The sequence below is a fragment of the Branchiostoma belcheri genome, unplaced genomic scaffold, assembly GCF_001625305.1.
Source record: "Branchiostoma belcheri isolate BF01 breed outbred unplaced genomic scaffold, Haploidv18h27 scaffold80, whole genome shotgun sequence".
Classification (NCBI taxonomy): Eukaryota; Metazoa; Chordata; class Leptocardii; order Amphioxiformes; family Branchiostomatidae; genus Branchiostoma; species Branchiostoma belcheri.
The window spans coordinates 667,977-695,382 of record NW_017804465.1 but is presented as its reverse complement, the minus strand read 5'-3'; the positions used below and the strand labels follow the sequence as shown (position 1 = coordinate 695,382).

Sequence of the window (27,406 nt, the reverse complement as noted above, 5' to 3'; positions counted from 1 at the left end):
TCCCCCAGCTCTGCCACTGCCATTAAGTCTGATGTCTGAGACTGGAATGCTCATTTGTCTGAACTGCTGCCATCCATGTATCAACTGTTGGATTAGTGTAATGTGGCATACAGTACTGAGGTAGAGTCAAATAATACGGAACCTTTTTTAAGTTGAAAATCTGAGGCTTGTCTTCCGTCAATGTAGGATGTAGCATTATTCATACATGTATTTAGCTTTGTTAGATCTTAAGTTGTAGAAGACCATACAAAAGTCCCTGTACTTTTTGTTGAATCTGTATTTGAAACCAAAGTATGACCTAGCAATGCTTGAAATACCTCTTACATGTAGTAGTTAATGGTATTTCCCAAGTTGAACAATGGAAAGGCAGCATCATAATTTTCTGAGACTGGAATGCTCATTTGTCTGAACTGCTGCCATCCATGTATCAACTGTTGGAATGTGTCTGCAGATTAGTGTAATGTAGCATGCAGTACTGAGGTAGCATGAAGTGGAAAAACACATACTAACCTTTTAAGTTGAAAATCTGAGGCTTGTATTTCAAATCAAAATACAAAATATGACCCAGCAAGGCTTCAAATACCTCCTACATACAATAGTTAATATTTCCCATCTTGAACGATGGAAAGGCAACAATAGTTTTTTCAGCACCAAGGAGAGACACCAGTATTTATTCTGTAGGTCCATTATTCGCATTTTGCTTGGATGTAACACATTTAACCTGCACCAAGTTGAGCGAGGACACAACATCTGTGCCTGGCAGGGATTCAAACACACTCCCTGAAGTCAACAAAACCACCTTGACCTTTCAAACATAATTTTATCAGGTTGGTAGAACATAGGATATTGGGATTTCATTATACATAACCAGGTGTTCTTCCTACCTTGCTTGCTAGCAGCAAGAAGCAGTGCTCCAGTCAGAAGCTCTAAGGAAGGTGTCCGATAGACACCAAAACATAAGCAAGGTAGGAAGAATACCTGGTTGTGTATAACTTATAAGAACATCCTAATATCCACCTTGACCTTTGTCTCCCATGTTAGGAGTGGAAGTGTAGAAGGCCGCTCCCTGAGCCTGATGAAGCATACCACATGGTTCCTTCTGGACAGGCTGACAGAAGACGATTACGTTGCCACCGGATACGTGAGTTGATAATATTTCTCAACTTGAACAGTGGAAAGGCAGTAACAATATTTTCAGCGCCAAGGAGAGATGCCAGTATTTATTCTGTAAGCCCATTACATTCAATTCATGATTAATGCATTTCCTCACATCAGAGTATGTGTCATGTGTTGCATTTAATTTTGGTAACATGACACCTGCCTGTAGATGTACAATGTACATGTAGTGTCAGTCATTGTCAGTGCAGTTTGTGTAGGAACCACTAGGGGGCACCACTAAGCAACGCTTTCCAACAGAGAGATGGCCCTGAGATGGCTGTTATTAGTTTTCCTGACTAGTGTATACTTGCCTCACAGTTAAACCCTACTGGAACAATTACTGGGACAGTAACATGTACATTATATTTTGCAGTTTAATGCCTATGCCCAGGCTGTCAGCTGTCTCAGCAGTTTTGTCCAAGCAACCACTCACAACAAGGAGGTAAGATCTCCATCATCCTGCACATTTGGTTCACCATTTTCAACAAATGATTTGTTTTTATGTGCAGATAAACAATAAAGAAAGCAGAGTTGTTTACCTTGAGAAAACATGTTTGCTGTCAACCCCTCAGGTGATCCACAAGTCCCTGGACAACCTGGAGGCAGCTAACCAGGCAAACTACTACGCAGGCCTGGAGTATGCCTTCAAGATCTTCAACAATGTAAGGGTCGATGGAAATTTTCACTGTTTTTTAGATCCTCTGTGTAGTACAATAATCGCATAAGGACAACATAATACTATGGAATTTTGTAGTGTCATAAATCCACAGTTGAAAAATCAACATGAGTACTGTGAAAATAAAACCATGATTCACAGTATCAGAACATCTTTTGGGTGTCCTACCAAAAGGTATATAGGCATCCAATTTCTTATTATTTTCAGTACAGGACTTCCAAAAGATACCATGGACTAGCTAAAAGCCTGGGTTCCTTCCCACCATCTAATCATGACTTCGTGCTGTACAATTCCAGATGGAAGAGCAAAACGAGAACCAGGGAGCGGAGTGTAACTGGATCATATCAAATTTGAGTTAAATCTGAGTCAAATTTCCCATGACTTACAGTTCCAGATGGAGGATCGTAATGAGAACCAGGGCGCGGAGTGTAACCGGATCATCGTCTTGGTAACCGAGAACGCTGAGCTCTACCCCGAGGCAGTCTTCCAGAAGTACAACTCTGACAGAAGTGTAAGCAGCAACACACGTTTTTGATAAGTTTCCATTGAAATAGAATTGTATCTTGTCATCAGTAAGGTACATGTAGATAGCTGAACTTTTTTTCAACGTATGTCAGGCTAGGGACTCCAATCTGGTAGAACTGTCAATTCCAATTGTATTCTGTAAACTATATACTATTGGAGTCTATAGCAGACCTTGTGGGGTGTTGGAATACATTATGAAACAAAGTGGCAGGACACATTCTGAGGGACTGGTCACAATGTATAATAATTTATGAATTCAAAGTGCTTGAGTAGGAATCAACAGAGGAGTAGTTTGTTAGGCTAGACCATGTGAAGGTAAACATTATGTATTTGCTTTGTGCACATGTTACCTTAACTTTTCTAATTACACTATGGAATAGATGGGATGACAATGTCTGTTGAATGTTTGTTTGTTCTGTAGATCCGTGTGTTTGTGATTGTTGTGGGGGAGCCGATCCACGACTGGAGCGTGCTGCAGAAAATGGCCTGTGACAACAGAGGTCAGTTTCACAATTACAATATCACAGACCTGTAGGAAACAATTATAGCAACAGTACGGTAACCTTTTAAATTATAGCAAGAGGTACCGTTTCGCTTCACACATTTTTGTTTCTTGCAAATTAAAAATGTTGTTTAGATAAAGGAACTTCAAGGAAAGTAACAAAATACTGTTCTAATAAAAAGTAACAATTCTATTGAAAAGCAACAATTACAGCTGCAACATTACCATAATGTTCTTTGTATATCTTAGTGTTTTTTTTTTGTTTTTTTTTTGTTACTGTAATGAGTAACAATGATGTGTAATTCTTTCAAGCTAATGATGTTGTTTTTGTTGTTGCCAGGGTACTTCTCAACTGTCAGGAGTGACGGTGCAGCCAGGGAAGCCTCAGGGGTAGGAATATTTGCATTATTATAATTGATTATTATGTATAGACTATATAATTATGTTCTCCTTCAGTCAATATTGACCATGGTAAAATTCTATGTAGACTGAGCACTCGTAGATAAAAGCAACATCAATCCCTTAGAATACATAAGTCTCATAGGAATGAAACACACACTCAGTAAATTCATTCACAGCAACAATTGTTAGATCAGACTGTCTTCTTTTTATTACGCTTTTAATCACAGGTGGTGGGGACACATGACTGAAGGACATGCAGGTGTGGTGGTGGTTTGTAATGCGTGCTAACCTGTGTGCTAACCTGTCCACTTCAACACCTGTCCTTACATGTACAGGTGTAACCAATCTCAGCTGTACTAACAGGTGTCTTCTCTGTCTCTGTGGCAATGGCCTATAAGCTGATTCATGGTTTGAACTGTGCATGTGTGGTGTGGGTCATATGTCAAAGGTAAAGACCCTAAAATACAATCCAAATATGTCTGGTCATGTATCAAGCATGGTCTAGACAAGAAGTGTTCACAAGTTATCAAGCTTTACCTTTGACCTTGCAAATATGCAGTTGAAACTGTGAACCAGCTTATTATTCTCAGTCTATCCTGCTGCTAAACACTTCGGTTCTCCTCATCTTCAGATATTTCCTGCAATCTAACAGCTTTGTACTAACTATGTACTGTTGACATACTAATTGGCTGTTACTGAGGGCCTGTAATCACATTTGTTGTACAATTCAGGTTCAGCTTTATTGCATAATTTGTTGCATGCATAGCTTAGCTATGACAGGATACAACTTACTGTTTCTATCCATTTCTTTCCAGGATTTTGGCCAGGTCCTAAGCCGGCCGGTCGCCCTAGAGAATTCCAAGGAAGTCACCTTCTCCAAGATCTTTATGAGTGAAAAAGTGAGTGTTTGTCATTGCCTTGTCAAGAATCCAACAACAAGAAAATGCTTATCATACAAAAATGCTATCCCTGTCCTTGGTGCTGAAGAAGATTCTACTACTCTTTTTAGGGCATTATCTCTGATAAAAATCCAGAATCAACTGCAAAATGCACATATTTTGCCCTGAACAGTTGAAAACAGACCTTTTCATCATAGTTGTTACAGTTATTCCATCTTTCAATGCAATGGTATCATTAAAAGTTCAAAATTCATTGTTTAAATTTTGAACCAGCCTGATGTGTTGACTTTATGGCTCCTATCGTACCATTTTGGGCCATAATAGGATGCCTAGGCCTGTTTTTTTTTTTTTCGCCCGCCCGCTCAATTATTTTTTTTAGAAAAATCTGTTAACCAAGAAATTAAATTGGTGTGGCCTTAGTGCATCTTAGAACTTATTCCAGTGATAATGACTTGACAATAATGAGCTTGAGGTTACACATCCAGGTAATGAAAAACACTAAAAGTAACTGCATGGATAGATTTAGAAATGGTCAGACGTTTCAAGTAGCATCCACTTCTTGTCACTGAAGAATTCTGTGTGGATGCTACTTGAAACATCTGACAGTTTTCAAAATCTATCTGCTTGTCAATGAGTATCTGTTATCTTTCACACATAATTTTTGATTTTGTACATATGCCCCCATATGTAACCTCATCTTTGTTTACCCCATTACTAGGGTGATGACTTTGAGGTGTACGTCAGCTACCCAGTCATCAACACAACCATGGTATGGACTACATGACTTGTACTTATCTTACATTTAAGGAAATAGAATGTCCCTTACCAAAGCTTTTACATTAGTTTTAGTGAAATTGTAGTCCCAAAGAGAAAAATTCTATCTTTGAATTTATTTTTCCTTAGGACAATCCGCGCTATATGTCAAAGGACGGTACATGTAGTAAGAACGATGAAGGCACTTGTGCAGAAGTAAGTACCGGTGTAAGGGTGGGGCCTGGTGTTACCATGGTGATGGAACATGGGCGGGCCTGGTGTTACCATGGTGATGGAACATGGGCAGGCCTGGTGTTACCATGGTGATAGAACGTGTGGGTGGGGCCTGGTGTTACCATGGTGATGGAACATGTGTGGGTGGGGCCTTGTGTTACCATGGTGATGGAACATGTGTGGGTGAGGCTTGGTGTTACCATGGTGATAGAACATCAAAAATACTGATTTTTCATTATGAAATAAAGACTAAGCTTTAACATTCAACAAGGGTCCATTCCGTGAACAAGGTTGATGGAGTCAACCGAAAATTTGGGGTAAGTCCCAATTCTGTATCTAAGTGTTGGAAGTTAAAGCTTAGTCTTTATTTCATAATGATTTGTACCAACACAGATTAACTTTCATACTGATTTTTCATTCTGACTGTTGAATCTGTTTTACTCCCAGAACCAGGCGGTGCTAGGAGTTGTGTCTGTGCCATGGCCGGTGAAGGAAATGAGGACTTCACTTCCTTTAAGAGAGGTGATACATGCATTAAATAATCATGATATTCTCTTATTGAACATTGATGGTGATTATCATCAGTTAACTGAAGTGTTGCTATTCCCTAAACTTAGCAGTGTAAAAGCCTTCAACATTTTTTAGTAACTATACATCATTAAAACATGAAATATGTTAGTGTAAACTAGAGTGGGCTAGGCACACACAAAGTAATGCTGTTGTATGTAAAGCAATCAAAATAATACAACTGTTACCATTACTACCCATGGTATAGTATGAAATAAATGAATGCTTCAAACTTAGTGCTGAAGCTTGATTCCTCTCCTTACTCTCTCTCTCTTTCTCTCGCTCTCTTGCTCACTCTACACTCTTCTTCTTAACACAACATGGCAAGCAGCGGGTAAATATGAACACTGCTTTCTTTTATTTCTTTTTCTCTTTCTTCCTCTGCACCTGTCCTGTGTCTGTCTGCACTCTATGCCTGACTATCCTGTTGCACCTCCATCAAATATTTTTCTACAGGCACGTCACATACTACTTTCCTTGCACTCTTACCTGTCCACTTCTTTTCATTTCATGACATATCAGACTACTGTACATTATGAAACGTTTTGCGTTCTATATATTTTGCAACAAGAGGAAGGGGTGTTTTGAAAGTTGTTCAAAACAACTCTGCAGTCATACAAGGATTTTTTTTACATTTTTATCAATTTGAAGTGGAGATCTACAAAATGTAAATCTCCAAAAACTGCAAATTGAAAGAAAACCACTGCAAAAGTTTCATGATTTTACAGTATTATTTTGTAGCACCTCCTGATTCACATGACTCCACGAGCACTTGGTGCATAACATGTACTTCCCTACTGTATTTTGTGGTCACAAGTACAGTCCTTAGTGCACTGTTAAAGGACCCCTCTGTACTTTCCAGTGGCCCTCCCTACATGTACATACCCCCAGAAGCACAATATGTACCCTTAGACCCTGATGATATATATTGCATTTGCAAATAATTTAGATTTAAATTTAGATTCAGCTTTATTGATATGGGCATTGACATTCATTAAAATTTAAACATGAATGGCTTCAGCGTTAAAAAAATAATACGTGTAAATACACAGAGCAGATAATAAATACATTTACTAAATGCTACAATTCTTAATCGAGGGCATTACAATTACTATTATAATTATATATTATCATCAGGAACTATGCCGCTTCTGTTAATAAATGATAACATATGTTATTATCATAAAAAATAGAAATTAATGAAGATGATTGACCTTTCTGATTTCCAGCTTGGCCACGGAGGTTACGCCTTCATCATCAACAACAACGGCTTCATCGTCTTCCATCCACACCTGACACCTGAGGTGAGCTTCAGATACATTGTGTATCAGTTCTGTCATTACTTTACATCTACAGGATCCAGTTGTATCCAGAACAGTAACAAATTGAATGCTTTGATATCCAGAACCATACACAGACACGGTTCTGTATAGCCTGTGCAGAACCGTGCAGAACCGTGCCTGGGGCAAATCTATGTCTTGTCTTGTCTTGTCTTGTACGGGTTCTGCACAACACCCCTAGATTGGGGTAAAGCGTGCAGGGGAGCTGTGCGATGCGCTATTGCTGCTTCTTTAGGTGTTGAAGTACTGCAGCGTTGAACTTCCTGGGTTCCGCAGTATCAGTTATCTCTTGGGGCAAAATGTTCCAATCTCTGACAGTTTGTGGAAAATATGAATATTTGTAGCAGTCTTTGTGAAACGTTAGAGGTTTGTATGAGTTGGAGTTGAAGTGTCGCGATTGGCGCAGGATAGGCGTCAACAAGGTTTTGACCGGAAGGGCTGTTTTTGAGTGTCTTGCTTTCTGAAGTAATGTGAGTCTACTTGCTGTGCGTCTGTCCTTTAATGTGTCCCACCCTAAATATGTCCTTGGAAACACAGACTGAGACTAATTCTGATCAATGCCTCATCACCCTAACCAAGCATGGATATTGATATAATTGTAGTCTCCCATAGAGAATGAAAGAAGCAACTGTAATGCTAACTGTTATTCTGCTATGCTGATTATCAACTTGTTCTCTAGTCTAACTAGTCACATTACATAATCCATATCCATTAAGCAAACTTTCAAACAGACTACAGATTGTGCCATTAGGCTAATATTCATTGAAACAAACAGTCACTGCAGACCGTATTCCTTTGACAGGCTAAGTCCCCTTGCATGTTATCTAAGTGTCTATTTGCTAAAAAGTTCTCTGGTATAATTACTAATATTTGCTAATTAATTTTTTTCCCTCTAGGATGCCTTCTATTCCAAGCCGCCGACCCTTGACCTTCTGGACATAGAGTTCACGAACCCGGACAAGGAGGCGATGAGGAACAGGATGGTGAAACTCGAAACTGGCAGTGATGTCATCAACACCCTCACCAAGACACATGATCATGTGAGAACCAATCACAGAGCTGTGTTACCATCGTGTCATGATTATAGAACCAATCAGAGAGCTGTTTTACCATCATAGTGCCATGATTATAAAACCAATTACATGACAGTTGCTACTTATAAACCAGCTTTTCTGACAACTCTTCAGTGTCACTGACAAAAGGTAGTGGATGCTACATGAAATGTCTGACCATTTCCAAAATCATATCCAGTTGCTTCAGTAACTGTTTTTTGGCAATCACAGAACAGATTATAAAGCACCATGCTGTTAGAACCAATCTGGAAAGAGTTTACAAATAGTCTCACCAACAGTTCTGAGATTGTTGATGCATATTTCTTTCCTAAAGTTGGATATTTTGGTAAATTTTCCAGCACTACATTGATGAAGTGCAGATGACGTACCACTATGGTCCAGTCACAGGCACAGGTTTCAGGTATGTCTGATTAAAGTTTACAAATCATATAAAAACTGTGTTTCCTGTAGTAATACCAATATGGAGACTGTCCCTTGACTTCCAAAATTTTTAAAGTTAGCAAATCGTAAGAAAACTTGTCAATTTGATAGAGAAATTATCAAACTTTGGTCTTTTTGGTCTGTCTTTTGCAGCTGTTAAGATTTTTCAATTGTTTTTCAATTATTGTGCGTCAATAGCTCTTGTAGTGTTAAAAAAAGATGAAATACAATGTCCTAGAATTTCAATAATCACACATTAGTTAGGACACTCCTTATCATTCAGCATAACCAGTACCGTCACAGAAAAATAATACATTTATTTAATGTTTTTAATTTTTTGAAATATTTTTTTTTTCTATTTCCAGCATAGGCCTGGGTATTCCTCACTACCACCCAGGGTCACTGGACGTGTCGAGGGTCTCATACCAGGAAGGTTGGTCTCATCATGGTGTTCTTCAGCTCAGGGGTATCACACTGGAGTTTTGGCAACTTTGAATGCCACTAGAAACTTGAAGGGGAAATGGTCTTAGTGCAAGTTTATTCAGACTGACTTAAAATACATGTATAATTTTTTTATGAAAAACAGAAAGGTTCCCCAAGGCTTGTAAAATCCCATAACCAGTCTAATATGATAGAAGACTAAATATTAATGTACATGTAAGCCAATGTGATGTTATGAATTTGCAGTTAATTACATCTAACTGTTTTTCAGGATTCAACGCCTTTGACACTAACGCTGCAGGGAAACTGGTTTTGACACCACTGTAAGTTGGAGCTTAATTGATAAAGATGATCATTCTGCATTGCGAGTTGTTGTACATTTTTGTGTGTGTGTTCACTTTTGACCAAAAAATGAGCAGGCAGCAAAAGTGCAACAAAATCTGTATTACTAAACAACCCTTGTTGTCTTATAAAGTCATATACCAGTGACTGTCAGTAAATTCTAGCTATCGGAAAGAAACATCCTAACTTCCTTGGTAAAGCCTTTTGAACTTTTCAGGAAATAGCACTCTAAACAATGGAGGGTATATGTGTGTGTGTACTAATCTCTAAGTAATGTCTTCATTATGTCCTAGACTATACTGTGCCAACTACTCGTCCAGCCCCCACAAGTGCCAGGATAACCTGCACTGTAAGGTCAGGGAGAAGATAGCAGAGGCCCATCACCTGCAGCAGAACGCACCTGAACACTGTGAGTTTATTCACCTTTACATCATACATGTACCCGGGCCTCGATAACGTTCGATAACGGTGTTACAAACCAGGCCATACTTTACAGTACTCCCTGTGCTTCCATGTCTTCCATAGAATAATTCAAACACGTTTTGTCCTAACCTCGTGCACCGCTTTCAAAATTTCGAGTACAGGATTCTGACGTTGGAATTGCTGTTGTTGCATTTTTTGGTTTAGGGACACCAAAGTTTTCGCTCATTTCTCATTGAAAGGTGCTTTCTTGGGTGGGTATGACATGAATAAAATACAACACGGTGTATTCCGCATCACCCTCGGTCCCAACCATTTTATAGCATATATTTCTGACTCTTGTGTTGCTGTGTGCAGGTGATGAGAAGATGATTCAGCATGTGATGCTGGACGCTGTCGTCACCCGCAGCCATGTGACTAACCACTGGCAGAGCCTCACTTCACAGTTTCGCAGGTCAGTCTTTCTGTACAGTGTATTTCACTAGCCTCCATAGCATGCCAAAAACGGGGTTTTGGGGGTCTTCAGGGTCTTTGGGAGCTTTTATGTGCTATTTTCTGATTGCATATAGACAACATAAACGGCCTGATTGAATTACCCCCTTTTTTTTAACTGGGCTAATCAGAAAACAGCCAAAGACCACCAAATCCCCAGTTCTATAAGCCTGCTACGGAGGCTAGTATTTCACAGTCTTCACCGCTAATTATCTGACCACGCAAATATCTGACCACGCAGTCATCACTGTAACCCAAAACATGTAACTAAGTGGCTCTCACAAGCCTTGTTTTGAGGTGAATTCTGAAGTAAATAAAAAATAAATAAAAAATCTCTCACTGTCTGAGGCTGATTGGGCCTCTTTCCTGAGAGTTTATGGCCATACACCTCTAACATGGCCTGAAACGTATCCTGTGTTACACAGCCTCTCACTGTCAGTGCCTGGGGCCTCCTAACCTACATGTATGTTACATAATCTTGTTGGCCATCAAGCTTGTAGGGGCCTGATCAGTGGAAGGGCTGCGCCACATGATGTAGCCAGGCTAGTCTTTCTCTGTTTCTTTCTTTTCTGTTATGTACAATAATCATTGCAGTTATATATATGATATTAAGTTCTCGTGAATGATCAGCCTTTTTTTTTTCTGTACAGCCAAGGCATCAACTCCATGTTCATCAGTGGTGCGTCCGGCCTGACCAGGGTGTTTCCTGATGGGTAAGGATATTTTCATTTTATGGACAACGTAATATAGCTATAGACTCAGTTTCTTCAGTGACAACTAAATTCTGTGAATTACAGTGCTGTCTTATTTTGTATATTTCATTGCTACTGTATATTATTGATATTTTTTATCATCCGTCTTACATAGTCTGTATATATGGTAGCTGCTAACACACAACACTACCAGCATGCTAGCCCCCTGCTGTAGTGCTTTCACAACTGTGTGGCTCAAGGGCTACCGAAATGGAGATTGGCACCACCCCTATGCTCCGCAATGATTGTTGTCTTCTCTTCTAGTGCGACCCCCTTCCACCATGATGACAGCTTCTCTGCCACGTACTTCACCCGTTCCCTCGGCAACAAAGACGTTTACATGTTCCACACACCACGAGATGACGGTCAGTTTCTTCTCAAAACATTATTATGTGCATTAAGTATTTATGTATTTATGGGTTCTAGGGTTAGGGGTTTGATCCCCACTTCAAGCTTGGTGTAAAGGCAAAATAATAGTAGTTTTGGAAGATGGATGACATGAAGACGGCAGCCCTGTGTAAGTTTGTATGTAGGCTTTTTAGGGATTAGTCTGAAGAACCCAACACACTTATCAAGAAGAATTTGGGTGACCAGTTATGCTTGACTATGAAAACAAAGTCATAGTGCCTTTGCAAAGTCACATTGCATTTATAAGCTGTCGAAAAAGCATTGTAGTATGCCTTATCTAAAGCATTACATTCTAAGTTAGATGGAAAAGACAAAAAAATGTTTTCACTTGATAAAATTACATAACATAGATTTGAAAAATGCTCTGTTTGATAGTTTTAGGTTGTTTGTTCCTAACATTATTCCTGTTTTTGCAGATAATGCAGACAAGTCCCCACCTGATACTATAAATGTTGTTGGAGCTAAAGCCGTCAAAGTGCCTATACAAGGACAGGATGTTCTGCCTGCAGGTAATTTTTATAATAGGAATGAATGAAAGGTTTATTCGTCAAAAACACATGGCAGCCACAGGCTGAATTGTGTGTTTTACAACAATGACATATTTAAAATAAAAATACACTTTGTAGTTTTACATCTCATGTCTAATATTCTATTTCATTCTCTACAGTTGCAGGAGTGAACATTGATGCTGACAAACTCTTTGACAAGATGAGGGATATCACAGAAAATGTTAGTAAATTCGTCTTTTCTTGTAAATTTCAATTTTCATGACATAATATCCTTTATTACCGTGCTATAGGGGAAAGGTTGAACTTTCTGTTAACTGGGTATTGTAATGTAATTAGAAATGCAAAACATCATGGTTGGTTTTCATGGACAACAAGTTTCTTTCAGTGTGGGTATTGCAATGTAATTGTAGAAGATGCAAAACATGTAGTTTTCAGGAACAACAAGATTTTTTTCAGATCGAGTAACAGTTCCTTCAATGTATATTTTTCCAGTGTGGGTGTGGTGATAGAAGCAATTCTCGCTCTGTACGTATTCTACTCTATATACCACTACTCCATATACTCTATATATGCTCTATATACCACGACTTCTCTTTGTCTTTATATCTTTGCTCTTGCACCTCAACTTTTGTTGCCAGTGTCTTGTCCCCAGAAAATCATACAAGAATGCTGAATATGAGCATCTGGTGCCTTACAGCTTAGTCACATTTGCAGTAGGCCATTATCATAGAACAATGTGGATACCATAACTAGAATTGAATGGGGTAACAGGTTGTTTGGTCTTTCTTGTTAACTTGCAGAGGGGGTGCCGAGTGCCCACCCCCACCTCCTGTATGACCTGTGTGGATTCGGTAAGTGTTTTTGGTTCTGTAGATTGATTTCATAAATAAACTAGAATAACATTGCAGCCAAATGAATACCTATAAGCTAACAAAGACTGTTGTGTTATACTTATGAAGGTCTGTCTGCCGACTAGGACTTTGTTCATGTTACTGAACTCAATTTTGCAATGAGTTAATTTTGTAGTAGGAGGGGAAGGGAGGTTTTTCAAGTGTTTCAAGTTCACAGCTAAAATAAGTCTATAATACGGTAGTCATACAATGGAAACCTGTATTTGCAGTAGCATGATTTCACGTTGGCACTGTACATCAAGATCACTTAGAATGTGCAACACTACAACAAAGTGTGTGAGGTAAGTTGTATGTATACCTGTCCAGTTCAGGTGTTTGAAGATGTTTTCCCACTGTTTACAGGATGCACAGTGCTTCTTGTTGGACGACGGAGGTTTTATTGTGGCCACCACCAGAGACGACAGCCAGGATTCGGTATGTCTGTACACTACAACTGTTGTCTCATTAGTGGTTCATAAACGTACTGTGCTTTATGTCACACATGGGCCACGATTACGTTCCATATGGGTGTTCTGGCCTGTGTGATAACTAGCAGTACGGCCCGGGGGTTCTTAACGCGTACGGCCCGGGCTTCCAAATGTTCCATAGAATAATTCGAACACTTTTTGCACGCACTGAGTGCGCCACTTTCAAAACTTTGAACTCCGAATTCGGATGTTGGGACTGATGCTGCCGTTACACTTTTTGTTTGGATTCATCAAAGTTTGTGTCTGTTTTCTCGTGTGGGTATGACATACATAATGTAAATAAAATACAACACAGTGTATTCTGTATCACCCTCGGTCCCAGCCCTCCCGCGGATCGCATCTCCCTCCGGCCTTCGTCCTTGGGGCGATCCGACCCACAGTCGGTACCTTGGGCGATACAGAATACACCAAGTCTGTCCACCCCACCATCCACATGTTCCCTTCCCCGTCTACGGCAACATCTGTTGGCCTCATCTCCTGTTCACCTGACATGACTGTTGGAAATTGTCGGACAAATGTCCCCTGCAGGGTGAAGACTTGGATTCTCTTGTTAGAAAAGTCTGCTACAAAGATCTCCCCTTCATCTCTCTACCAGAGTAGCCTCTACCAGGCTTCAGAGCTACTAAAGCCTGGTAGAGGCTACCCTTCCCAGTTCTTGTGTCACACTTGTATACATGTAAGTTGGAAGCATTTTCTACAAAACCTTCTTCCAAATGGGAGGCTGAAAAGTATTTTCTAAGGATTAGTGTGAAAAAATTCCATGTCTTCAGGATTTTTTTCTTTTTCAACAGACAGGGAAATTCTTGGGAGAAATGGACGGATCTCTGATGATGTCACTTCTACAACATGAGGTCTACGAAAGGTAAATATGTCTAATATATTATATTATATGTCAAAACAGCAAAGTAAAATATGCAACAGCTAAAGGTAACATTTCATCAACGTATATTAAATTCTTGGTGCAAATCCCTAGCAGACCCAAATGTTGTACAGTCATATATTTCTCACTAAACTCACACAACAAGAAATGTATGCTACTACTACTGCTACTACTACTACTACTATCACTACTACTACTTACTTCTACTACTACTACTACATAACTACTAGTTAGAATGAATAAGTACAATTTACTACCACTACTACTACTGCTACTGCTACTACTACTTCTACTACTACTACAATAACTACTACTACTAGTACTATTACTAGTACTATCCAGGCTTTAATTAAAAGCAATTTTCTGCATGGTAATACCAGTATGTAAAACAAACGGAGATACCAGGCTAGTGTGTCCTGTAGGGTGTTGTTCTGTAGACTTGTACTGATACATGTATTACGATGTAACCTTTTGTTTGTATTTTGCTAGGGTGGAGTCGTATGACTTTGCCCACCCCATAGACGACACCGCCTGTGCTCTACTCAACCAGGGGGACAGTGCAGCTCCAAGGATGTTTGTGGTCAGTATTTTTATCTATTAAAGTAAATGAATAAAAAAAATTGTCAATCTTCTGTCAATGTATGACAAACTGCAGGAAGACTATGAAAAACTTAAACTGTTCTCCAACTCAAAATTTGACTCACCAGGAAATTTTCGACTGAATCACTCAGTCTTCCTCAGCTATCTGACCCAAATGCTGTGGACACGTGATTTTTCCCACGTGTGACGTCAGCAAAGGGTCAAAGGTTGTCTGAAGTCGATATCGCCCCCCGTCCCGGTTGAGCGATGGTTGAAGTGCCCTGATGTATGTGGCCTCTTTTATGCCTCTCTTGAAGTAATCCTGTTCGGTATCCAAGATTCTGACCCACGTGTCCACAGCATTTGGGTCAGATAGCTGAGGAAGACTGAGTGATTCAGTCGAAAATTTCCTGGTGAGTCAAATTTTGAGTTGGAGAACAGTTTAAGTTTTTCATAATGTAATTTACCAACTCAGATGAACTTTCATGCTCCAGGAAGACTAGTTACATACTTGTCTGTTTGTACTTGCATGCTTAAGCTAATGGAGGAAATAAAGTACCTAATCTGAGCACCTAAATACCTTCGTGAATTACATGTAGTTACATTTTTTGTGAATTGGCTGTTTTATTCATTATTGAATTCAATTTCCCAATGATTCTGTTTAAGCATTTTGCCACTGGCTTGCATAAGACCAACAGACATCAATGTGACAGAAAATTGAAGGCAAGAAAGGAGATAATCTTTTCCCGGACTTTGGCCTAACTTCCTGACATGCTTTCTATGATCTGTTGTAGCCAATCGCAGAGCTGCTAAGGTTAGGCTGGTGGACCACGTCTGTAGCCTGGTAAGTTGTTTGAAGCATAAGAGCCTCTATAAATGATTTAGCAGTAACACCTAGCTTCAGTGCAAATATTTGAAGATTTACAGAATTATCTTACTGAAAATCTAACAGATTTTATTTTCACAGGGCTTACTTGAGGTACTATGTGTACGGGTGAGTAGAATTCCATCATGCATTATAGTGTTACACAAAAAGTTGATCATTTCATAATAGATGCTACTACTAAACCTTTATTCTAAGACGTATGTGTGTTTCTCTATTACATTTTCCTTTATTTTTACAATTCCTCATTTTCTTCATTTCTCTGTTTTCTGTAGGTCCCTGATGTCAGCTTGGTTTAGTGTTGGTAAGTTTTTGCTGGTATCAATTTTCAAATGACACACAATTCTACGTCGATGAAGGTTAGACATCCAGGTAATACGATACGCCAAAAAGCAGTTACTCAAGCAACTGGGTGGATCTGTCCGGCACTTGGAATTTGGCACTCCCAGCCCCGAGGACAGACAACACTTAAGCTCCTGTTCTGTATATCAGGAGCTTTCTGACTAATTTCCATTATCTTGTCTTGACTTGTCTGACTTTTGTTCCTTTTTCGACAATTTGTCTTCACTTTATTTGCATATCAATCAATAGTTTATGCTTATAAACCTGCATTTCCCCTCTGGTCTCTCAGTCACTGACGAAAGCTAGTGGATACTAGCTGAAAAAAGTCTGACGTTTTCAAAATCATATCCAGTTGCTTGAGTAACTGCTTTTTGACAAACAATTCTACCTTACAAACATTAAAGTTGATTTGCTAGTGTTGATATATAATAACTAGCATTTCTGAGATATTGTCCAACATGTTTTGTCCTATTAGATTTTCAATCCATCATGAAAATCCAGGTAGACTTGTAGTAAATTGTATACAATCAAAAAGTAATTGTTTTTTTTTAATAATACATCTTCTACTAGTTCTTTGGTAGCCTCTTTGGTCAAAAGATATTGTCTAGAACCTTCCAGTTCCTATACTCAATTTGTGCAGCCAGTCCTCTGAGTTTATTGTTTTTATCCTTTTTCTTCCACTCTTCCAGTTGGAGCTCAGAACCCCCCCACTCCCACACCGGACACCATTTACATAGAGGACCCAGATGAATTGCGACATCATTGTGTGGCGAAACAGACTCAGTATCGCTTCTTCGGCGACTTCGCTACAAACGAGGGCTTCAGGCCGTGGGCGTCAGACCGGGGGGTGAAGAGGGACGTCCCCAACTGTAACTGCACACGGTAAAACTAGGTTTACACTATAGTTACATGGTACCATTTCTATTTGATTATGCCTAAAAATAAGTACCAGGTATTCATTCCTTACCCTGTATAATTTGCTGTGGTGTTTAACAAAGTTAGTCTCTACCAGACTAACTACGCTGGTTATATATAGGAGAATATTTGCCAGGGGAGTTTGACCACCTTGGGGTTTGACTGGCCGCGCATCGGAGGGAACGAAACTACCTCCCCGTGACCGGACTCCCTTGGCCCATTTGATTCTCTTTTTTGTCGAATTCTACGATCCGTATATTCCTGTAGAAAGCCCTGGTGGAGGCTATAACAAAGTAACATAACATGATTCTGTACCATATTTGATACTGTTTGGTTCTGTCACAGCTTGAATGTTCTATGACATAAGAATTGTATGTGTGTTTTCAGTAATTGTGACAGTTCATGTGAATCCAGAATCAGAGCAAATCTACTTTCTTGCATACCTGAAGACTATATAGAACCGTACCTGATCCTAACAATTTGTAACACGTCTAGACCTACTAGTAGATAGACAAAATTCTGGATGCAATACCAGTAGTATTTTGATACAGTAAGATTTGAGATTACTCTGTGAATTTTAACTTTTGCTCTCAGGGTTCATGATACAATAAGGCCTCTCTTATTATTCTCATCAGCCTGACCTTGGCCTGGCTTAATGGCACTGATTTACAGTTAACGATTCTGTTTTGACGCTTGGTTGTTTTGTAACTTTATTTATTGTTTAATGTGTTGGTTTCATTGTTTTCATGTGACTGTATAACTTGTTGTCACGTACAGGGCATTCCTGAAAAGCACTGTTTTTAAATAGCACTGAGGTCTCTACCCTGTATAAATAAAACAAAAATAAATAGATAAATCAGAGTTCTCTTCTGACTCCATGTCTCTGTTTTCCCTCCACAGAGAGTTTGCCGCCGCGCGTCTTGCCAACACAAATCTGTTGTTTGTGATTGCCGACGAAAACTGTGGGACGTGCAACAACACCAAACTGGCTCAGAGCCAGAGCTTTGATATCCTTTTTTTCAGTCTTGTTTGGTTCTTGTTTTCACCATGTAGTCTTACATGTACCTTATTGAACGAAGGACTTTTGAATTGTGGATGTGTTCATAGACAGTGTAAATTTTAGTTGAATACCTACATGTACATGTAGGCGAAAACCAAACATTAACCATCAAATTGAACATTAACCATCAAATATAGTTACAGCTTTTGATCCAACATAAAGAAGTTTTCGACCAGTCACTCTGGTCTTCCTCAGTAGACTGACCCAGTGAGGCTTGTCACGCGGCTTCTTTGAAGTGTGACGTCAACACTGGGTCAAAGGTATCTGGTAGACGATGTCGGCCCCCGTCACAGTTGAGTAAAGGGTGATGGGCCCTGATGTAAATACCCCTCTCAGGAAATAGATTTATTAAGACTACACTTAAGTTTTAACTTTAAACATGTAGCTACCAACAAAGATGAAGCTTCATGATAGCAAAGTTCTTTATTCTCAACCAGTTGTTAAGAGGAGTGTCTGCATTTTTGTCCTGGAAAGTAGCTTGAGATCTTTGATTTCCTGTTGAAATGGTTTCACCTTCTGAAGGTTATGACCTTGACCCCCCTCCCCACATGTGGGTCCTGACCTCTGTGCCTATCAGCCTCGCTTCAGGAGACGACCCAATAGGTCGTGTCACAAGCAGCATCAGCAGGTAAGTCCAACTCACTGTAGCCTGGTGTCCAGTCCATGGTGCTGGTCTTATAGCTGTTGTTGTAGTGCAACTTTCTGCACCTAAATGCCTCATTATGTTTACCTACCACTGTCACCACAGTGACCGTAACTGTTTCTGGTTTACATCATGTAGGATAAGTGAGAATAAACAGAGCAGTTGTTTCTTAGGATAGACCATGTGAAGGTAAACATTATGTGTGTGCATATCGTCTATTGTCTATCTCATCTTATTGTGACAGTCATGATATACGTCATGTAACCAGAGCTTTAGCTTACTATAGTAACAGGACAACTAATATATGTATGAAGTTGATTTTATAGTGTCAAAGGTTTTAATACAGTAATGTGTGAAGACCTCTGAGGTTGTGTTTGAAGCACTCGTGAAATATGCAATTCAGCCATACTTGGCTGTGATGTATTTTATTAGATAAGCCATTCATCCGTTCATTCATTCATCTATAATAATTCATTCATTCATGTGCTTTGCAAATGTTACCTTTCTAGTGTTTTACCCCTTTTTTCCTTATCCCTCTTTCTTACAGGAGGACACTACACAGTGTATGTCAGGTTCTACAGTCCTCTACACCAGTGCCAGCCTACTGGCAGTGGTGCTGACACTACAACTGGTCAACCACAGATTACAAACAACCAGCTTGTAGTCTCAACCGGCCTGCCTGTCTTCCTGCAGTTCCTGTGAAACCTGCTAGATGTCACTGTGCCACCAGAAAACATCTGTGGGGTATTCCATTTCAAACACTGGGAATTTTTTGGTTTTGGTTTTCTTTTTGATGCCCACGATCATGATAATGATCCTTCTGGCATACTCATTTTCACCTGAGTGAAGTGAGGAAAGTCGTGTTATGTGCCTTTCCCAATGGCACAAGATCGGTGACAAGGTGGGATTCGAACCCGGGATCTCTTATATTAGTTCCGAGTCGAATACCCTACCGCTACGCCACACGACCCCACATTTCTAATGCACTTACAAATTTCTTCGAAATGGAGGAAACATATAATTTCAAAACAATCCTGCTAGACATAGGAGTGGTTGAATTATGAAGTTTGTTGTAACAATTTTCTCCTTCACCCCTTAAAATATTTTGGAATGGAATAGCCCATAGTGATTAACAGGTATTATATATATATACATATCCCTCCTTAGGATTTCCCTCAATTTCAATGTACATTTCGTGAAAGCCTTGCCAATGGATGCAGTAACAACAATAAGGCTTTTAAAACTGATTTTGATCTCAAACCGGCTTGGGCTGCTCCAAAATATTAAAGCAGCATAAAAGGGCAAAATGGAAACTTCCCTTGCAGTGCTGCCCCCTATCTTATTTCTCTTGAACTGCCCATGGTGTTAGACTTACCACTGTACAATACAAGTCAACTAATTGTGCCATTTAAACTCTTTTCTAGTGGTACATGTATATGGGACTACCTTTAAAAAAAAAAGGTTGTACAAAAAGTTGTACAATTTTCAGTTTGCAGACTCCAAATTGGTGGCGTTTAAAAATCTTTAAAAGTATTTAAATCTATAACTATGCTGCAGAGTACACTTGGAATTTTTTACTCTAAGAATAATAAGACCAAGTGCTTTTACTAAAATCTTTGTAGGGTTAGATGTAGGGTTAGAGGTTTAGCTACTGGTAGAGAGAGGGTACAGGTGAGTTGGTCTGTGATATATATTTTTTTTTGGTGCTGGAGTTTTGTTTGAAAGAGTTCATATATTGCTAAGATTTGTGGTGGGACAAGGAAGAATGATAACAATCCATACTCAGAAATTATCATGTTTAAAGAATTAACAGTCTCTAAGTAAAATGTTCTGCAATTGATAAAAGATAAGCTAGATAGGTTTATGAAATATAATATCACTTGGTCTTCTAGAAATCTCAAAATGATGCACACAGAAAATTAAGGGCAAAGTACCGGTACAGTTATTAGATATACTCAAATATCATATCAACTTGATAAACATATCAGAATTATAAGCATCATATCACATATCTGAGAATGCCACATATACTGAACAGTAGAATCGGGTCAAGCTACTGTTGCAATTTTGTGTTGATACTTCTAACAAGAGACAAGTTACATTTTATATGGTACCACTTGTACTGCACATGGCTATGTAAAGCTGAGGGGAGAAGGGGATAACTGTTAATCTTGAAATGTTTTCGGTATATTTATTTTTGTGTTGATCTCTCCACTACAACTCGGGGAATGTGCGTTTTTAAATCCCCTTGTTTAGTTCCTGCAACGTTGGATCTACCAATGTTAGTAAATGCCAGAAAAGTCAGGCAATTTTTACTTTGTAAACTGTACAAAATTCAGGTCCGCTAATTTCATTTACTACCCTTGAGATGACTGGACTTTACTTTTATTCCTACCATTGTAAAGTCCAGTTCTGTTTAGGCCACAGCAAGTAAATTTTATGGATGACATCCTCCGCAGACTCCAAATCTAATGCGAGCAGGCGGAAAAAAAAACAAGGCGGACCGAAAAAAAACAAGGTTCCTACATTTTTACATTTTCGAATTTTGACTCAATCATTGTGCAAATGGCTTTGATTCAGTGGAAACATCACATATACACAGCCAGCATCACATATCACTGCGTCAAAGTAAGAAACAAAACATTAAATCAGAGCCTTTTCTTGTCTCCTCTCTTCATAGTTATCTGCCATCCAGACATCTTTGCCAATTTTCGGCATGTTTTCAGCTTGTTTTTTTCCCCCAAAATCAGGCTAAAATTAATGCGCGCGCTCATGTCAGCCATAAAAATTACTTGCTGTGGCCTTACAAAGAAAACAATGCCAGACTTAACTGGCATTTATTACCATTGGTAAATCCAACTTTTCGTGCAGTGGTTTACGAACTGGAATACTTTTTATCTTTTAAGTGTTGAGTTTACAATATTTGCTAGGGTTAGACAACATATTAATCCTCCTACAATCAACTACTGTTTAATGAAACGTGTTCAAAAAACAAAGATTAAGCTGTTTACCAGTTTTTTCTGCCAATTTTGGATTCGATAGAACCGACCTTAACCCTCTGTACTGTGCTTGACCTTGACACTCGCACACGCCACACGTGTTTACGTCTGACTCCTTACAAACAGCCATAAGGGCCTTACAAGCACAGCTGTATCACTCAAGACTTCCCTCATTAACTGTATCCTGTCAGGCTGGATGCCGGTGTTTTAATTTTATGGATGACATCCTCCGTAGACTCCAAATCTAATGCGAGCGGGCGAAAAAAACAAGGAGGGCCAAAAAAAACAAGATATATGACAAATTTTGACATCATAAATTTTGCTCAACAAGAAATGATACCAATATTGTGCTATGTTTACTGTCAGCTATTACAACATCCATTGACACTGTCACTGAAATAGAGATAAATTACAGTTTTCAATCATCGCACAAATGGTTTTGATTCAGTTAGAACATCACATATAAAAGAAATTAAATACATCACTGCATCAACGTATAAGACAAAACAATAAATCAGAGCCTTGTCTTGTCTCCCCTCTTCATATTTATCTGCCAACCATGTTACGCAACAGACATCTTTGCCCATTTTCGACATTTTAACAAGTGTCAGAGGGCAATAAAATTTCTTTTTTTTTCCGAAATCAGGCAAAAATCGTAGTAGCGCAGACCAGGCTGGCATCCAAGCTAGTTTAGTGTGTATTAGCCGTCACAACAGTGTGTTAATATCACTGTTACAGTGTGAAGTTCACAGAAGGAAAACATTGTTATTCTTTTCACAGTTTCTTCTTCTTCCGTTATAAACAAGTAAGGTCAATAACCTTGACCAGACGGCTGTCACCATGGTAACTGGTGCGGTAGCATACGTTTACCTTCACAGAAGGAAAGCATTATTTTTTACTCAGTCTCTTCTTCTTCCGTTCCAAACGAGTAAGGTCAATAACCTTGACCAGGCGACTGTCACCATGGTAACTGGTGCGGCAGCAGACACACTGCGGTATCGGATGACATTATGTAGCAAGTGGCAGGACAGGGCTGGCCACCATGTATTTGTATGAAGAATAAACGGAACAATAATTGTTTGCGCCAGACCATTCCCATGTGAAGGTAAACATTATGCATTTGCTTTGCAAATGTTTACCTTAAAAACAATTGTGTTGATTGGACACGTTATGATTATTTTTAGGTAGTAAAAGAAAAGCTCACAAGGCTGAAAACCAGACAATAGAACTGGAAATGCCTAAAGTGTCTTTTTAGAGTATTTAAGGCCACACCAATTTAATTTGTTGGTTCTCGGATTCGCCTCTTCGCTTTGTTCTCATTTGAAAAAAAAAAGAAGATCCTGGTTCGGAATCAACTCAAAAATGCTCATATTTTGCTCCCATCAGTTGAGGAAAGTCAATTTGTTTAAATTTGTCCTACTATTTTTCCATCTATCATTGCAGTGGTTTGATTAAAAGTTCAAAATTCATTGTTTGAATATCAACCCAGCCTTTTGTGTTGACTTAATGACTCCTATCGTGGCATTTGGGGCTATAATATATTTTTAAGGAAAAATCTAAGAACCATCAAATCAAATTGGTGTGGCCAAAACTAACGTACTTCTTCGTGTGTAAATAAGTACCATAGAGAAGAAGTTGGGACATTAATACTGATACGTTTTGAAGAGTGGGTGTTTTATGACTACTGTGGGTAACTGTTTAAACTGATGTGCAGGTTTGGGTAGGGTTTTAATTGGATAACAGTTATTGGATTTCAATTTATGGTTTTTCAATAAAAGAGCTGATAGAAATTTGGATATTTTTCTCTCTCCTCACCCGTATCGCTTCTTCCCTTGTTTGTGTGTGTGTGTGCATGTGTGTGTGTGTGTGTGTGTGTGTGTGTGCATGTGTGTGTGTGTGCTTGTGTGTATGTATGTGTGTGAGTGTGTGTTTGTGTGTGCGTGCGTGTGTGTGCTTGTGTGTATGTGTGTGCATGTGTGTGTGATGTGAGTGTGTATGTTTGTGTGTGTGTGCGTGGGTGCGTGGGTGTGTGTGTGTGTGTGTGTATGCTATGTGTGTGTGTGTGTGTGTGCATGTGTGTATGTCTGTGTGTGCATGTGTGTGTGGTTGTTGTGGTGTGTGTGTGTGTGTGTATGTGCTTGTGTGTGCTTGTGTGTGTGTGTGTGTGCGAGAGAGAGTGTGTGTGCGTGAGTGTATGTGTATGTATGTGTGTGTGAGAGTGAGTGTGTATGAGTGTATGTGTATGAGTGTGTGTGTATGTGTGTGAGAGAGTGTGTGTGTGTGTGTTTGTTTGTGTGTGTTTGTAGATAACCGGTCTATTGCAGTCTGGCTAGATTTTAGACCAAGCCAGAACATCTGACTGAAGGCCGTAAGATTTAAGTTAAGCAATCTGTGATCGACAAGAGCAAACAACTCAGCGCTGAAATGTAAGGTTTGAACCACTGACATCGGGAAGGACCCCTACTCTTTTTCGAAAGGTGTGGTGGGTTCTTTAACGTGCCCTCTCCAAACACGGGACTTTCATTTAACGTCCTGTCCGAGGGACGTCCTAACCGAAGCCAAGTACCCATTCTACACCTGAGTGAAGTGAGGAAAGTCGTGTAAAGTTCATTTCCCAAGGCCACAAGATCGGTGACATCATAGGATTGGAACCTGGGTACTCAGCCGAATTCTGTTTATGCCATGACACGACCTCACGAAGATGCATGGACTTATTAGTCATCAGCTTGTACATCATGCATAGTTTGGACATTTTTCGTCCTCCCGCCATCCCCACTGTAGGTTTCTTTTTTCATTCCCGTGTTACGCTTGCACTACTTTCATGGTTGTATATGCAGAGTCCTTGGTACAGTAAGTGCGGGAAGGGCCTTTACGGTAGAACGTTCGCCTGGCTAGTTTCTTTTTCTGAGGTCTGACTCCTGCTGCTCTTGCCATGCCGTGTGTCCTGTGGCGGTCTGTCCACCCGACATCTTCTGTTCACTTCCACTTGCGGCACCGCTGTCCAGATTCGCTCTAACATCATCTACAGGCGCCTCATCTTGCTGTGGATGGACTCGGCCTCTTGGCATCAAGGTAGCGAGCACCCGGCGGATGCCTAGGCTTAGACATATGAAACTTAATTAGCATTGTCAGACTCAGAAAATCTGAATTAGCCTGAAAGTTCATCTGTGTTGGTAGTTACATGTTTAAAGTTGAATTTTTGATCCAACACAATAAAATTCTCTCACCTAGAGCTTTCCACCAGTCATTCTGGTCTTCCTCGGTAGACTGACCCAGTGAGGCTTGACCAGTGTGACTGGTCGAAAGCTCTAGGTGAGAGAACTTTATTGTGTTGGAGCAAAAGTTTTCACTTTAAACAAACCTGAATTATCGCTAATTTACAATGCAATATCAATTTTTTTAGGTTCTCAGAGGATGTCATCCATAATATCAAATCAATATGGCCTAAAAAAAAAAGAAAGAAGAAAGACAGTACCTGAGAAATCTATTGAGATCCCCTGCGTGCGAGTCAGGCTGGCGATGGGGTTGATTGCCGAGTTGAACACTTAAAACTTTTGGTCCAACACAAAAAAAATCTTTCTTACCTAGAGCTTTAGACCAGTCACTCTGGTCTTCCTCAGTAGACTGAGGAAACGGTCAGACGTTTCAGGTAGCATCCACTACCTTTCGTCAGTGACACAGAGGAGAAATGCAGGTTTGTAAGCACGAACTATTGATAGATATGCAAATAAGTGGAGACAATTGACACTTATTTGCATATCAATCAATAGTTGTTGCTCCAGTTGCTTGAGTAACTGCTTTTTAGCGTAAGAAAGATCGTACCTGAGAAATCTATCGAGATCCCCTGCGTGCGAGTGAGACTGGCGATGGGGTTGATTGCCGAGTTGAACACCATGAGCACGGCCAGGACGCCTGGCTCCACGGCCATCGGGCAGTCTTCGACGTTAAAGTGGCAGGACGAGACCACCAGGGCGCGAGGCACGATCCAGGAGAAGAACGCCACGCCTGCGTGGATCATCACAGTCTTGGCCCGGTATTCGGACGCCTGCCGAGGGCCAAGTGTTGCAAATTACACACATACAACTTACAAAACACACACACAGAGCGTACATCACACACACACACCGCATACAACACACACACACACAGCATACAAAACACACAAACACACAGAGCATACAAAACACACACACACACACACAAAACACACACACACAGAGCATACAACACAGACACATAGTATACCACGCATACACACACACACATACAGCATACAAAACACACACACACACACACAGCATACAACACATTCACACACAGAGCAATACGACACAAAGTGAGAGGGAGAGAGAGAGAGAGAGATCATACAACACACACACACATACACAAGGAGGGCATGTAACACATACATGTACACAACTAGACGATTCCAACCTCCGATTCTCTTCTCTCGTCTTCCGAAAGCGTTGGTCTCTTCGGTCGGTTTCTGATCGCTATGAAGGTCGCCAGGTTGGTTAAGAAGACGACGCACGCCAGCAGGGCGCCCGTGGCTGTCACGGCTGTGACGAACGCGCTGTGGAACAGGCCGAAGCAGTTCTTGGTCGGTGCGTCCAAGCAGTTCCAGCCCATGGAGACAGGCAGGGAGAACAGCACGGGCAGAACAAGCCACAAAGACGCCACAAGTATCCCGGTGTAGCGGTTCAGGTCTTCGGCGTGGACGAACACGAAGATGGGGCACTTGATCGCGAGATAGCTGTTTAGGGACATGAGGGTGAGGCCTAATGCCGACATGACCTGGCTGAACATTAGGAACGTGAGGCCCTGCATCACCCTGTGATAAATAAATAAATAAATAAATAAATGTTTTTTATTGGCCAAACACTACCCGTGCAATCGCAGCCTTTATACGGCTGAATTGATGCAGGGTATCACATAATAATCAATACAAATCACAACAATTACAACAATCAAATAATACACCTGATACACATATGCTTCAAATTTTTTGTGGAATTGTCGCAAGGGTCTGCGCGGCTGCCATTCGGCGCCACAAGGTGACCTCAATACGACTTTCCCAAACAGAAGTTGTAGGTACCCATTCACAGAAATATTGTATATTATACTTACAGACCAAGAAAAAATATTCTTCTTTTAACTTCCCAAAACCCACAAATTTTGGAAAAGGTGGGACATTACGTCTTCCATGGTTTACAGAAGAGAAGTCAAACCCTTCAGACATAGTTTTAGACATAGCTATAGTTCTAGACAGCTACCTTTATCATGTAGACTTTAGTTATTTCATACTCTATTTCATTGTTCTTTTATGTTTTGTAATTTGCAATTAGCCTCCGGGCACGAATTTCAATAAACTTTTAACATTAAAAACATTAAGAAACCTGTGATGTGAGCTGCGCGTCAGCACGGCAGCTGTGTACGCCAGGAGGCCGCAGCCCGACAGCAGGTCTGAGCGCGCCAGGTTCGCGATGGAGAAGTGGGCACGGTCTCGGGGCCTCCCGGTTCTGCCGACCCTTCTCAGCACGGCGACGTTTCCGACGATGATGGAGAGCGACATCAGCAGACAGACGAGGGTGCTGCCCAGTCCAAAGACCTTCAATCAATCAGTCAATCAATTAATTGATTCATCAAGCAATCAATCAATCAATCAAAAAGGTTATTTGTCAAAACATACAAGTGAGAGAGAGGAGAGAGAGGAGAGAGAGAGAGAAAGAAAAAGGAGAGGGACAGAGGGAGAGAGAGAGGGAAAGAAAGAGAAGAGGGCAAGAGAGAGAGGGGGAGGGAGAGAGAGGGGGATAG

The 27,406-nt window shown here is 40.2% G+C and overlaps 2 protein-coding genes across 2 annotated transcripts in view; one reads left to right on the top strand and one right to left on the bottom strand.

Moving 5' to 3' along the window:
- The window catches only part of LOC109486502 (voltage-dependent calcium channel subunit alpha-2/delta-2-like), a 73,377-nt gene extending 53,009 nt beyond the window's left edge, over nt 1-20,368 (top strand). Inside the window, 33 exon segments of the mRNA XM_019790338.1 lie at nt 1,042-1,141; nt 1,532-1,600; nt 1,731-1,820; nt 2,223-2,345; nt 2,781-2,859; nt 3,202-3,251; nt 4,079-4,162; nt 4,881-4,931; nt 5,066-5,131; nt 5,597-5,671; nt 6,946-7,020; nt 7,953-8,096; nt 8,468-8,529; nt 8,915-8,982; nt 9,262-9,313; nt 9,626-9,741; nt 10,110-10,206; nt 10,895-10,957; nt 11,261-11,361; nt 11,821-11,913; nt 12,072-12,133; nt 12,406-12,438; nt 12,714-12,764; nt 13,167-13,238; nt 14,083-14,153; nt 14,661-14,751; nt 15,545-15,594; nt 15,718-15,744; nt 15,909-15,937; nt 16,665-16,857; nt 17,791-17,897; nt 18,499-18,578; nt 19,141-20,368. Of these exon segments, the coding sequence (XP_019645897.1) occupies nt 1,042-1,141; nt 1,532-1,600; nt 1,731-1,820; nt 2,223-2,345; nt 2,781-2,859; nt 3,202-3,251; nt 4,079-4,162; nt 4,881-4,931; nt 5,066-5,131; nt 5,597-5,671; nt 6,946-7,020; nt 7,953-8,096; nt 8,468-8,529; nt 8,915-8,982; nt 9,262-9,313; nt 9,626-9,741; nt 10,110-10,206; nt 10,895-10,957; nt 11,261-11,361; nt 11,821-11,913; nt 12,072-12,133; nt 12,406-12,438; nt 12,714-12,764; nt 13,167-13,238; nt 14,083-14,153; nt 14,661-14,751; nt 15,545-15,594; nt 15,718-15,744; nt 15,909-15,937; nt 16,665-16,857; nt 17,791-17,897; nt 18,499-18,578; nt 19,141-19,257 (2,641 nt within the window). The 3' untranslated portion in view covers nt 19,258-20,368.
- Nucleotides 20,369-26,122: 5,754 nt separating this feature from the next.
- LOC109486441 overlaps nt 26,123-27,406 on the bottom strand; it is a gene marked incomplete at its 3' end in the record, with an annotated part of 1,933 nt that continues 649 nt past the window's right edge. Inside the window, exons 3-4 of the mRNA XM_019790272.1 lie at nt 26,989-27,200; nt 26,123-26,423 (exon numbers count right to left, since the gene is read on the bottom strand). Coding sequence (XP_019645831.1) covers nt 26,123-26,423; nt 26,989-27,200 — 513 coding nt within the window. The remainder of the gene's footprint in view (nt 26,424-26,988; nt 27,201-27,406) is intronic.